This window comes from Tamandua tetradactyla, chromosome 1 (genome assembly GCF_023851605.1).
Source record: "Tamandua tetradactyla isolate mTamTet1 chromosome 1, mTamTet1.pri, whole genome shotgun sequence".
NCBI lineage: Eukaryota > Metazoa > Chordata > Mammalia > Pilosa > Myrmecophagidae > Tamandua > Tamandua tetradactyla.
The window spans coordinates 33,947,679-33,961,291 of record NC_135327.1 but is presented as its reverse complement, the minus strand read 5'-3'; the positions used below and the strand labels follow the sequence as shown (position 1 = coordinate 33,961,291).

Genomic DNA, 13,613 nt, shown 5'->3' with positions numbered 1-13,613 from the left:
GTTAGAGACACCCAGAGAGAGCTTCGACAGAACAGGAACTGAAAGCAATGAAACTGGGGCATGAAGGACCAGCAGGCACTGGCCATATGCCTTGCTATTTGATACAAAGGAACTCTGGATGCCAGCAGCCTTTCTTCCGTGAAGGTATCACCCTGTTGATGCCTTAAATGGGACATTTTCATCCTCAGAACTATAAATTTGTAAACCAATAAATCCCCATGGTAAAAGCCAACCCATTTCTGGTATATTGCATTCCGGCAGCTTTACAAACCAAAACATGTGGTAATCCCATTCTTCTAGGCATACCCCAAAGAACTGAAAGCAGAGGCCCAGACAGATATTTATACACCAATGTTCATAGCACATCATGCACAATAGCTAAAAGGTGGTATATATAAACAACAGAATCTTATTTGATTGTAAAAAGAAATGAAGTTCTGATGCATGCTACAACACGAATGAAACTTGAGGACATACTGAGTAAAATAAACCAGACACAAAAGGATAGATATTGTATGATCTCACTTATCTGAAATAACTAGAACATGCAAATTAATAGAAACAGAAAGTAGATTCCAGGTTACCAGGGGCTGGGGGAAGGAGGAATGAAGAGTTAATGCTTTTCATTCCTGACAAAAGGGGGAAAAGAAGTGTAACTAATAAAGAGTATCGGTGGCAGAGAGAGTCCAAATAGAGTTGAGAGTTGCTCTTATGCAAGCATCTATAGACCTTGCTACCTACCATAACCTGCCAACCCCCAACCAGGACCATTCCAGCCAATCTTAAAGAATACCTAGGGCAATATATAAGATTCCACAAGGGTTCCAGGCACTAGAGTAACTTTCCAGAAACCTACAACCTCCAGATGGGTCCCTGGTCCAGATAAATCCTGAAACTTAGCCCAGCCTCTCTAGAACATCAGATAGTTCCATCTCCCTACCTCATACTAGTGACAAACTCTTCCAATATCAAAAATTTAGAATTGCCATAGCCCAAACACCTCTAAAGAGAGGGATGGAAAGATCAAAGGTGATGGGGAGTTATACACAGAAGATAGAATTTAACAAATGAATATGAATGCTGAATCATTAAACTGATATCTCTTTTAATCTCCAGTATTTTAGAGCAGCTAGAAATAAAAACCTACAATTGTGAAACTGTAACCCATGTCAAAGCCTAAAATATGTTCTAAAACTAATTGTGGTGCTGTGCTTGGAAATTTATAGCTTTTTTGTATATATGTTTTTGTTCACAAAAAAAGAAGAAAAAAAGTCAATTGTGATGATAAAAAAGTATTTAAGCCTTCTAATCTCCTATATTCTGGAGCAGCTAGAAGGAAAAATATGAGGGGATTGTAGGGTAGCCCATGACAAACTTTTGGATCTGTCCTGTAACCACTTGTTGAAGAGTGCTTTGAAAACTATCGCTTTTTTATTTCTTTGCTTTGCATATATGCTATACTATACAATAAAAAAAAGTTTAATGAATACAGACTTTCTCTTTGGGGTAATGGAAGAGTTTTGTTAATGGATGGTGGTAATGGTAGCAAACAATTGTGAATATACTCTATGATGGTAACACAACACTGTGAATATAATTGCCATCACTTGAAAGTGATTAAAATGGGAAATTTTATGTTGTATATATGCTACCACAATTAGAAAAAAAAACAAACAGAAAAAAGAAAAAAAAAACAAAAAACAGGTGGCCGGAGCATAGGTCATATAGTTTGCCAACATTTGAGAACATATCTGCTTTCACACAATATTGTTTGTCTATTCCAAGAACTACTAGGTTTCTTGAAGTTCCATGTGCTATGGGCCAAAGGTGGGGGAAACGGGGGAGATCCCTAAAATATCTCGAGTCTCTCTATCTGTTTGGTCTCTTGGCTCTGATTTTATATGTGGGATTGAGTCTTCCTGAACTAAAGGGGGATCACACTCTCCACCTCCGTAACTCAACAGAGCCAGGACAGTCCTCAGGGACTTCAGCTCCCTCCACCCTCATGGCTCCTCCCTCCGCAGTCCCACTTGGGATGGTGACGGTGCGGGGCAGACACCGGGGGTGCTTTACCAGCCGAAAAACGTGGATGTCCTGGTTTCTGGTGACCAAATGTGCATTCTTGGCCGTGCATGTAGCCGTCTCCAGCTTGTCCCCTGTCAGCATCCAAACCTGAAATGACAACACAAAAGATGTCCCGTTTGTTAGTTTTAACTGTTAGTTTTCAGCTGCATTAGCTAAGTTTCCAAGAACATCAAACTGACCTTGACATGTTCCATTTCCGTCCTTGAGAATCACAGTGTTGCCAACACACCAGAGGAAACACCCCAGTTTCAGAGCTCCAGGACCCCTAGTATACCCCTCCTGGGGGCAGCAAAAGTGGGGGCAACACCCCTAGAATGCCCTTTGGCCTCACGCTTCAGGAACCATAATGAAGTTTGGCCATTTGACCTTGTAACCTCCTCCTGGGAATTTTTCTTAAAGCAATAAATAATCTAAAAGGAGTGCAAAGCTGCATGCCCAGAGAGTGCCTTTAGTGTCCTACAGGGGTCAAATGCTCAAGGGGGTTAACACTGCATATGAAACACCAGTGGTGAATAAACCAGGTTCTCCCATGCTTCAAATCTGATAATTTCACATTTCACTGCTATGGACTCAGGGTACTTGTCCCAAAGCCACATAGCTAGCCTGTGCTCGTCCAGAATATGGGTCTTCAGAGTCCAATTGGAAAGCTCTTCCAAAGTACTCTACTACTCTATTACCTGGTTAAACCATTTATTTTCTTTGCTCCTAGCAGGGAGGAACCTTGCAGTAATTGGACAAAGGAAACTGGACAGTGGGGAAGTACAGGAAGGGAAATCGCAACAATTATTTCCTGATTTCAATGACTGTTTATGAGGCAGGAAATTAAGGCACTGAGAGGTCAAGCCATTTGCCAGGGGTTACAGAAGTAGTAAATGGAAAGGCAGGATTCGAACCCAGGTAGTGGGATGGTCAGAGGAAGGAACCGGTTACTTCTGGGAGGGTTGAGCCTCCTGGGCCATTTCCTTTGGGTCTCACCCTGGTGTGTGTCAGTAGAGTCCTTCAATATCCCATCTGGTCTTAAAAACAATACTCCATTAAGAGATCCTACTTTGGCTCCAGTTTTCTGGTTGTGATGTAAAAGAGAAAATACTGGGAAAGGAGCTAGTAAGCTCAAGTTCTAGAAAACCATGAAAAAGTTTTGAGGGTACCACATAGTTCAGATTCCATGTTGGGATGACACAGAGAACTGACAGTAAGTGCCCAAGATCCAAGTCCCATTTCCAGCCCTGCCACTTCCAGGCCTGAGTACCTGGAAGTAAAGCTGCCTCTCAGCCTCAGTGGCTGCATCTGTAAAAGGGGCTAAAGTAGAACATTTCCAAGTTCAAACATTCTCTGAGCCTGGGAAAGACTGGTACCTTAGACACAATTACAGACTAACCTGAACCCACCCACCCATATTCTCCCCTCCTCACCTGGGAAACCAGGAGAAGTAAGCTCCATGCTGACCATGTGGAATTAAACATCACATCTTTGATAGAAGAGTTTTGACAAGGAGAAAAGCCCCAGGATGAAGCTGGAAGCATAAGAGTAGGTCCCCAATACTCCAAGGGGAGAGGTCTTAGAAGTGGTCGGTGCCAAAATTTAAACACCAAAATGCAGCAGAAGTGGACTCTCTTCCCATCAGACTATTCTTACAAAACTGGGATCCCTCTGGAAATTCCCTTGTGATAACTTAAGCCTGTGTGCCAGAGGTACAGGAGGTAACAGAATCTGGTTTACACTGAAGTGTGTGCACATGCGTGTGGGTCCTAGAAGGTCATGAAGGTGGCCAGAGCTCATCAGTCCCTATGTCCTTTGTGCATGGCCCTGCTTAAAGGGCAGGTCGCAGGATGTACCATGGTGGAGGCAGGCGGCAATTTTACATGTTTTCAAGACCTTCAAGTCAATGTCTTCTGAAGGAATTTTTATTTAGAAGTTGAGTTTGCTAATGCTTGGCTCATGCTCATAAGCTACAGGCTGGGCCTCTGACGCCCTCTACTGACCTCTGTGATTAAACTACTGGATGTATCGTTTTGGGGCCCCCAATAGTTAATAGAGAACAGAATGCAAATAAGGCAGTTTGTTGGCATAGACGGTCACTCCTTTAGGTGGCCAGTCACTCACTCACACAGCCAGACTGATGGACAGTTGGCTGACTCGAATGAATGCCCTGTGAAAACTGAGAAAAGGGAAATGTGGTCCTGGCCTCCGTGGAGCCTAAGGCAGTGAGGGGAAACAGTCAGTAAAAGTGATCGGAAAAACAAGTTGTCTTCAGAAAACAAGCAGTGCTGTAGAGATGGGAGGTGACGACTCTGGTCTGCTTAAGGAAGGGGTAGAGCTCACCCCCTGGCGGCACCCCCACCCCACCTTCTCACACTCTCCTCTCACTGTAACTTGGAAGGCACGTCCCCATGAGGCAGGATGTCTTGGCCGCCAGGTGCAGGCAGGCTGGCCTACCTTTATGCCAGCGTTCCTCAGGGTCTCCAGGGTGGGCCTCACATCCCCCTGCAGCTGGTCTTCCACCCCCGTCAGGCAGAGCAGCTCCATCTCCATCTCCAGGCTCTCGATCACGGTGGCCACTTTGAGGGAGCGGTCGTGCACACTCAGCTTGGCCTGAACATAGCGGGCCTGGGGACAACCAGAGGGCATGGTCACTGCTCTGGGTGGGCGGGTGAAGGCTGACGGCTGGCTGCAAAAATGGAATGTCCTGGGCCCCACAAGACGGGATGGCCCCAGCAAGCAGGGTTGACCCCAAAGGGATGAAATGGCAGATTCCAGCCTCTGCCCAAGCTCAGCCCGGAACCTGGAGTGGACACTTCTGAGTCCAACTCTTTGCTCCACACTCACCAGCTAAGAGATTTCCAGGAAGTTTCTTAATTTCAAGTCTCTACTTTTTTTCATCCACAATGGGGCAATCACAGCACCAACATAATGGGACTGTGGGGCTGTGTAGCAGCGCAACCCAGACCTCAAAGAACGAAAGGTTCTTCCACATACAACACATTCTTTGTAACCAAAAATACTCTTGACCAATGGGTTTTCCAAAGACAAACTCCCACTTACGAAGACCATCAACCCCACCCCTCTGCTTGTTCCCTCTTTACAATGTTAGCAAAGGCCTGGAAGAAAAACAAAGCTCCCCAAAGGGCCAACTCAAAGCATATGCTTTTAAAACGGAAAGGAAGGTAGAATTTATCAGTAGTAGAACTCTTGTGAAATAAAGCCTCACAAGCACTTCAAAGAGATCCAAGACCCAAGAAGCCTGTGCTCCCACCCCACGCACTCATTCGTTCATGCATGTGTGCAGTCAGCTTTATGCCAGATGCCAAGAACCCAGCAATGAACCAGATAAGGATTCTGCCGTCACTGAAAATATACTCCGTGGGACGAGATGACAATAAATCAGCAACCAATGAAGTTATATTGGAGCCCTTGGCCATTAAAAGTCAGTGATCTACCCAAAAATAGATACCATATGACTCTACTTGTATGACATGGTAACGGTAAAACCAGAGGCTTATAAAATAGAATATAGGGGACTAAGAGATATATAGAAGCTAGAGGTGGATGAATGGTTAGCTAATGAGGTTGAACTCAAATAGATAAAAGTGAAGGCGGTTCTCTAATGGGTTACATAATTCCATATAACCTCTTTGAATCATGTTTACCTTCAATATGGTAATATTACTTATAGACCCACTGATTAACACTAGAAATATAAATAAGTTCTTGCAAGAACTATTTCAAAGGTATGATTCATGTACAAAGAGTGCTTAAGTTCTGGGTACAGGGGGAAAACTGCTATTGCATGCTATGGGCTATGTTTAACAGGAAATCAGCAGCAGCCCCCAGATAGATTCCTGGACCAGATAAGTCCCAAAACCTAGTACCACAGCAACAGCAGGGGTAAATAATGGGGGGAGGGACAAGTGTTAAGGGAAGGTTTAGATTTTCTATATGGTAAGAGTGTGTTTATTGATTACCTTCCTCTTGGGAATAATAAAATTATTTAAAATTGACTGTGTTGATGGAGTGTAGATTTTGGGCATTAAACATGATGCTTAACGAATGCAGGTGGCTGAAGGATGCACTGACTGAGAAGTAGATTGGCGAACGATGATATACACATACGATTGAATATTATACTGCTACAAAAAGGAATGAAGTTATGAGGCATGCAATGATGTGAATGAACCTGTGGGACATTTGGCGAGGCAAAATAAGCCAGAAATGAATAGTCTCCTTCAGAAAATGCTTATAAGAAAACAGGGGCCTTGACTGTAAGCTCATATAGAAGACACATTTAGTCCAGAGTGGTAATTATTATTTTTGGATTTGGGGAGACTGCTTTATAACTTGGTATTTAGAGATAAGAATGAAGCTGAACGGGTTGGCACTAAGGTAATTCAGAACACAGGGGTAAGAAAGACATTGTCTATATTTTAGAACTGCACCTACTCTTTGAGACCAAAGGAAGAAAGGCTTATTTTATCCAGAACCTAAATTTTCTGTAGCATATAACCTAACTCAACCTGTCTGGTTAGTTCATTTGAACAATCGAAACATAGGGAGCCCAGAATAAGAATGAAGGCCTTTAATCCTGTATGGCTTAATGTAATGCCTGGATACATCCTAGAATATATTAAGCAGATAATCAAAAACTATTGGCAAAGTCCCTTGAGGGGTGGGAGAAAAAACATGGAAACTATTAAACTTTTTCACAGGGGAAACCCTGGATACTGTGTCAAATATTAGGGACACCCACATCAATAGGCCAAGCCCTTGATCTTGAGGCTTACTCTTGGGAAGCTTATATATGTAGCTGAAAAGCTTAGCCTACCTTAGGTATGCCTAAGAGTTACTTCTGAAGGATCTCTTTTGTTGCTAAGATGTGGCCTCACTCTCTCTAAGCCCAACTCTGCAAGTGAAATCATTGCCCTCCCTTCTAGGTGGGATATAACATCCAGGGATGAAAGTTTCCCTGGGAAATGACTCCCAGGGATGAGCCTGGCCTTGGCACCATGGAATTGCCAAATGCCTTCCTGACCAAAAGGGGGGAAAGAATAGTAACTAATAAAGCATCAGTGGCTGAGAGAGTTCAAATAGAGTCGAGAGGCTACTCTGGAGGTCACTCTTATGCAAGCTTCAGTTAGACATTGCTACCTTATTATAACCTGCCAAACATTAACCAAAACCATTCCTGACGATCCTAAAGAACACCTAGGGCAATATATAAGATTCTACAAAGGTTGCGTGCACTAGGGTAACTTTCCAGAAATCTACAACCCCCAGATAGGTCCCTGGACCAGATAAGTCCCAAACCTAGAGGGCCCAGCCTCTCCAGAACATCAGCTAGTTGCATCTCCCCACTCCATATTATTGACAGCCCCTTTCAACATGGAAAAGTTAGAATGGCCATAGCCCAAATACCCCTAAAGAACAGGATAGAAAGATCAAAGGTAATGGTGGAGATAAGATAGGATTTAATAAACAAATATGATTGCTGAATCATTAAACTGAATTTCTTTCAGTCTGCAGTACCTTAGAGCAGCTAGAATAAAAACCTAAAATTGTGGAATTGTAACCCATACAAAACTCTGAAATCTGTTCTACAACTAATTGTTGTGCTGTGCTTTGAAATTTATTGTTTATTTGGTAAATACGTTATTTTTAACACAAAAAAAGTTGATTGTGATGATAAAAAAAAAATTACTCCTTCTAGCTTCCTATGTTCTGGAGCAGGTAGAAGGAAAAATCTGAGATGATGATATAGTAGTCCATAACAAATTCTGTGATCTGTCCTGTAACTACTTGTTGAAGAGTGCTCTGAAGACTATTGTTTTTTTCTTTCTTTGCTTTGTATATATGTTATACAATAAAAAAAGTTTTAAAATAAGTCAATGATCTATTTCAACTCTAACAATTCTCAAAGCTTAAAGAAACTGGGAACAAAAAGGATGGCTTATTCATCCATTAAACTAAGATTTCTGAAGGTTTACTATGTGCCAAGGACTCTATCCTAAGCATTGGGGATACAGGAGCAAACCAGACTGATAAGGTTCCTGTCCACAAAAATAAAAAGATTTTACTCCAGAAGGAAGATAAACATGAAGGATATAAAAATATAAATGAGGTCATTATAGACTTCAGTTTAAGTGCAATGAAGAAAATAAAGCAAGGTGATGGATGGACAGTGATGGGGTACGGCTGCCTTAGGTGGTCCAAGAAGACTTCTCAGAGGTGGTAGAGTTTGACTGGAGACCCAAAGGCATCAAGGAAGGGGGAGATCTATACAGGAAAAGAGTTCCAGGCAAAGAGATGAGCAAATAAAAAGCCCCGAGACAAAAGGGAGCTTGATATGCTCAACAAAAGACAGGAAGTCGGTATGGTTACAGCATAATAAGCAAGGCAGAGCGTGAGTCAAGACGAGATGGGGGGCTACAAAAAGAACAAAAGTGTGATAGAACAACTTACTTCAAAGTCCTGATACTGCTCCTCTGCCAGAGACTTCTTGGCCACCACCAGCACCCGCAGCCCTTCTCGGGCCATGTTGCCACACTGTAAGACAGAGCACCATTAGCAGAGAGCCAGGCCATGGACTTCATCCCCAAGACCTAGACCCAGGAGGGACTGGATGGTGACAACTCCTTCCAAGAAGAGAAAGAAACGGCAGACTGGAAAACTGCTTTCCCCAAAAGCAATCTTCCCTGAAAGCAAATCATCTAAAGGGGAGGGTATAAAGTGTTGGCTCATTGGCTAAATGTGGCCCACAAATGGGTTTTCTTTGACCAGCAGAGTTATGGCTGAATTTAAGTCAACACTGCATGATTCACATAAAAATCTAGATTTCTGGCTTTGCTGGGGAAAAAAATAAAACACAGTCATGTGACAAATAACAGCAATCAGTGACAGCTGAGAAATGGTGGCTTCCACATGTTTCCAGAAAACCCAGGTGTGAAACGAAGACTCTGCCAGTAGGTTTAACACCAAGTGTGACTGTATGAAGAATCTGTCTGGGCCTGTACACTTCATTTGTGTTAACTGCCTGGCCCCCACAGGTACTGACTCTCCACTCCCTACTCAAAATATAATTTTAATGTAAATAAAATATGAATTCCCCACTTGGGATAAAAGATGAAACAAAACTGGCCTGATAAACTTGAAAATTCCTTCCTTTGAAGACCCCCTCTGCAGGCCAGCTTCCCATGTCAGAAACTGCCTGGGCCAGCTACCTAGACAAGGGCGCCCCACTGATCTCCCTCCTGATGTCCCCTGAGTGTGCTCAGGCCCAGTGACTGGCTCCTAATAAACAATTCGGCAAAGTCAGGGATGTCTGGTCTGAGACTGTGACTTCTCCTTGATTACCCTTACCCACTCCCTAAGGTGTTTGCTCTGACGAAGTCACCTGCTATGTTATGGGCCGCCCTAACATAGCAGAGGCCCAGGTGACCAGGAACTCAGGGCAGCCTCCAGCCAAGAGGGAGGTCCTCAGCAGCGCACTGGGAACTGGATTCTGCCGACAACCAGATGAGTGACCCTGAAGCTCCCTCAGTCAGGCCTTGACAGGGCAGTGGTTTTGGCCAACACTGACCACAGCCTATGAGAGGCCCAGCTAAGCCACACCCGGATTTCTGACCCACAGACACTGTGAGATAAGAAATGGCTGAAGTCTCTGTTCAAAATCTCTAAACTTTGGGATGATTTATTAGGCAGCCAGAGTTAACTAATACAGAGAGCTACCTTACTCCATCACAGAAGGGACTGCGTCTTATGAATAGGCTTGCAGGCCCCAGCTTTAACTCCCCAAGTCAGGCTTACCTCTTCCTCCAGCCAGTCGTTGTACTGCACAATTCCAGCCATGACAACATCCGCTCCCTTCATGTAAAATGTAATTTCTCCAGTTGATTCATCCTTGGTAGGGAGAGGGAGAGGGGGGTAGGAAAGAATGAATAACCAAAAGGAACACCTCTTTCTGCTCCGATGCCCACTTCCCACAATAGATGGTGTACTTAAATGACTCAAATGTTTTTTTCACTTGGCCAAAGATAAAAAATGAAAGGGGGCCTCACTTTGCGGCAAAAGTCATAGAAAATAGAAGAAAATTCAAAGCATCTAGAAAATAATTAAATGATGAAATCAGTATCAAAAGGATTGGAGAACTTTGTTTTTAAAGTTATTATTACTCCAACAGGAACAAACTCCCACATTATAACTTTAAATTTATGTACAGAACTGCCAGTATCACCAAATTATGGTCCACCAAAAAGAACAGGGAAATATAATTATCTAAATCAGAGTTTCTCACCTTTGGCACTATTCAAATCTGGGGCTGGACAGTTCTTTGCAGGATGTTTGGTGGCAACCCTGGCCTCTACCCACTAGATGCTGGTAGCACCCCCTCACCCGGCTGTGACAACAAAACTGTTTCCACACCCTGCCCCATGTTCCCTGGGAGGCAGAATCATCATCTCAGTTGAGAATCCCCCATGTCTATTTGAGGACATGGCTAGAGATGAGATAACCCAGATGTTTGGTTCACACCAGTCAGATGTTCTGGTAAGGGGTAGCCCTAATGGGTAGAGATTAAGTGCTTGGACCAGCTCCCAGATGCTCTCAAACAACATACTTCTTTCCTCAAAGCCTCAGTTGCCTTATCTGTAAAGCAGCAGTCCGAGTCGTTCTTACTGCAGAGGCTGCAGTTGACATACATGAGATACTCCACATAAGGCAACTAGCAGTGTTTGATACCTGGAAAGACCCACTCGGTGTTCTTATCCCTGTCCTGATGCTGGTAACTTCTCAAGCTTCTCAGTCACACCACATGCAAAGAACAAGGTGAAGTGTTGTGGTTCTCAGGGCAGTTTTATCTCCCAAGGACATCTGGCAATGTTTGGAGGAGGCATTTTTGGTTGTCACAACCGGGGAAGGGTGCTCTATCTAGTGAGTAGAGGCCAAGAAAGCTGCTAAACACCCTACAATGTACCCACAAACTACCAAGGACAGCCCCCACAACCCAAATGTCAGCAGCACTGACGCAGAAAACCCTGGCTTAGAGCAATGGTGGCTGAATTACTGGTTCTTATCTTACTATTTCCTTGATGACTTCAGTCCCGGGAAGACTGGAGGCCATAGAGATGGGACAAGGGAATACAGAATGGTCATCAAAACTTTGTACCTAAATGTTGTTACCCCAGGAAGCCCAGAATAAATCCCTGTAAACTTTTGATTGAACATGAAATAAATAACTAAAATAAAATGAGTGGTAGAGTTTCCTCTTAAAAGAACTGTCAAATGCTCTCTAATCATTAACAATGCTTTAGAACAGCAAACTTACCCATAAAAAGCACCCCAGGCCATGAAGCAGCACCTGTGTGTTCAAAGCATCTAAGTATGTAGCTTTGATGAGTTGCTCCTATGCTTGCTTATGGTTCAGGCCAAAGATAGCTGTGGGTTCTCAACATAAAAGCTTCAGAGTTTTGTTTTTTTTTTTTTCTTTTCTCCTCTACCCAAATGGTGTTTTACAACACAGACTAGGAAATAACGCCCCCTCCCAGCTTCCTTTCCTATAGAAGGAGCTTAAGAGCATTTAGAGATTTCATCCAATATAAATACTGTATCAACTAACTCCTCTCATTAGTCATTTCCTCCCACCAAGTTCATCACAAGGTTACTTCATTCCCATATCACAGCAAGATTACGCTATAAATTTGCAGAGAGATCGGCCGGGTATATTGCATTGTTTTGGGGCTTCATCTTTTTCCACTGTGGTCAGATTCTGGCACCTGTTCACAGGCCTCTTTTAATTCAAACAGTGACAATGGTTGATCTATACCAGCAATCCAACTTCATCATTCCACGTGGAGAGGTGTGGCAGTGGAACATATTGTCCACAAGAAAAACAAAGCAGACAACATGCCCTTCCTTCAAAGAGACAAGTACACCAGGCCTCAAGAAACTGGCTTCACGGATCTAGGCCAACTTCTTAGCAGGCAGAGAGCCATGCAAAGAGCAGCCCTTCCTTCATGGGGCCATGAAGACGCTGCCAACCACATCACGCAGGAGCTCACACATGCTCACAGGGTTGGACGAAACAGGCAAGATCACAACTATATCTGCCAACAGTCACTAAACCAAGCCCAGAGACGCTTTACAATGGCACTAACTTCTTCAAGCAGATAACTGGACAGTTGTTTTCATTTAACATGTTACAGCAGGGTTTCTTGGCTTCAGCACAATGAATATTTGGGGCTAGATCATTATGTGTAGTTGGGACTGTTCAGGGCAGTGTAGGACCCCGACACATCAGATGCCAGGAACATTCCCCACCGTGATGGGACAACCAAAAAAAGTCCCCAGACATTCCCAAATATTCACTGAAGGCAAGATCACCCAGGGATGAGAATCACCTGCTGAGAGGAGAGTGGTGAGTGTTATGCAACTGCAAAACTGGTCCAAAAATCCTCAATGTCCAAACCAAAGATAAAGAGGGAGGCAGACCTGACACCATGGGATTGACAATGCCTTCCTTACCAAAAGGGGAAAAAGACTGTAACAAATAAGATATCACTGGCTGAGAGAGTTAAAATAGAGTCAAGAGGCTATTTTGGAGGCTACTCCTTTGCAAGCTTCAGCTAAACAGTGCTACATATTATGGTTGCCAGACCCCAACCAAAACCATTCCCACCAACCTTAAAGAACATCAAGGGCTTTATCTGAGACTCTACAAAGGTTCCATGCACTATAATTACTCTCCAGAAACCTACAACCTCCAGATCAGTTCCTGGGCCAGATAAGTCCTGAAACCTAGAGGGGCCCGTCTCTGTAGAACATCGACTAGTTCCGTCCTTCTATCCCATATTAACAACAGCCCTTTCTAATATGAAGTTAGAATGGGCATAGCCCAAATATCCCTATAGTTTGGGAGAAAGATCAAAGGAGAAGATAGAGTTATAACAGAGAAGATAGGATTTAACAAATGAGTATGACTGCTGAATCATACTGACTTTACCTCCAGTGTCTTGGAGCAGCTAGAAGGAAAAACTTAAAATTGTGGAATTGTAACCCACACCAAACTTCGAAATATGTTCCACAACTAATTTTGTGGTGTGCTTTGAAATTTATTGCTTTTTTTTGTATATATGTCATTTTTCACAATAAAAAAAAGAGAGAGGCAGATCAGGAAAAAAAGAGACATAGTAAAATAACAGCATTTTATTAAAGACAGCCTAGCAAAGAAGGATGCTCACAGCAGTATTATTTTCAATAGTGAAAAATTATAAACAATCTAAGTATTTCTGAAAAAATAAGAGTTAATGAAATAACAAAACATCATGCACACATTAAAAATCATGTTTTAATGATATGAGGCCATTTTTACCATTTATAGTCCAATAATTGAAAATTAGAAAGCCTTATAGCCAAATTTTAAATTTTTTTAAAATTAAAAATTTTTTTTTTAAATATCAAAAAACACCTAACAAACGCAAACATTCCTATTTTGATCATTCCGTTCTACATATATAATCAGTAATTCACAATATCATCACATA

The 13,613-nt window shown here is 42.8% G+C and overlaps 1 protein-coding gene across 2 annotated transcripts in view; it reads right to left on the bottom strand.

Annotated features, from left to right (window-relative positions):
- The window catches only part of ATP9A (ATPase phospholipid transporting 9A (putative)), a 158,118-nt gene that overhangs the window by 18,795 nt on the left and 125,710 nt on the right, over positions 1-13,613 (bottom strand). For both annotated transcript variants that reach the window (XM_077113850.1, XM_077113857.1), the window contains 4 exons: positions 9,883-9,975; positions 8,539-8,622; positions 4,522-4,692; positions 2,074-2,172 (listed from right to left, as the gene is read on the bottom strand). In XM_077113850.1, coding sequence (XP_076969965.1) covers positions 2,074-2,172; positions 4,522-4,692; positions 8,539-8,622; positions 9,883-9,975 — 447 coding nt within the window. The remainder of the gene's footprint in view (positions 1-2,073; positions 2,173-4,521; positions 4,693-8,538; positions 8,623-9,882; positions 9,976-13,613) is intronic.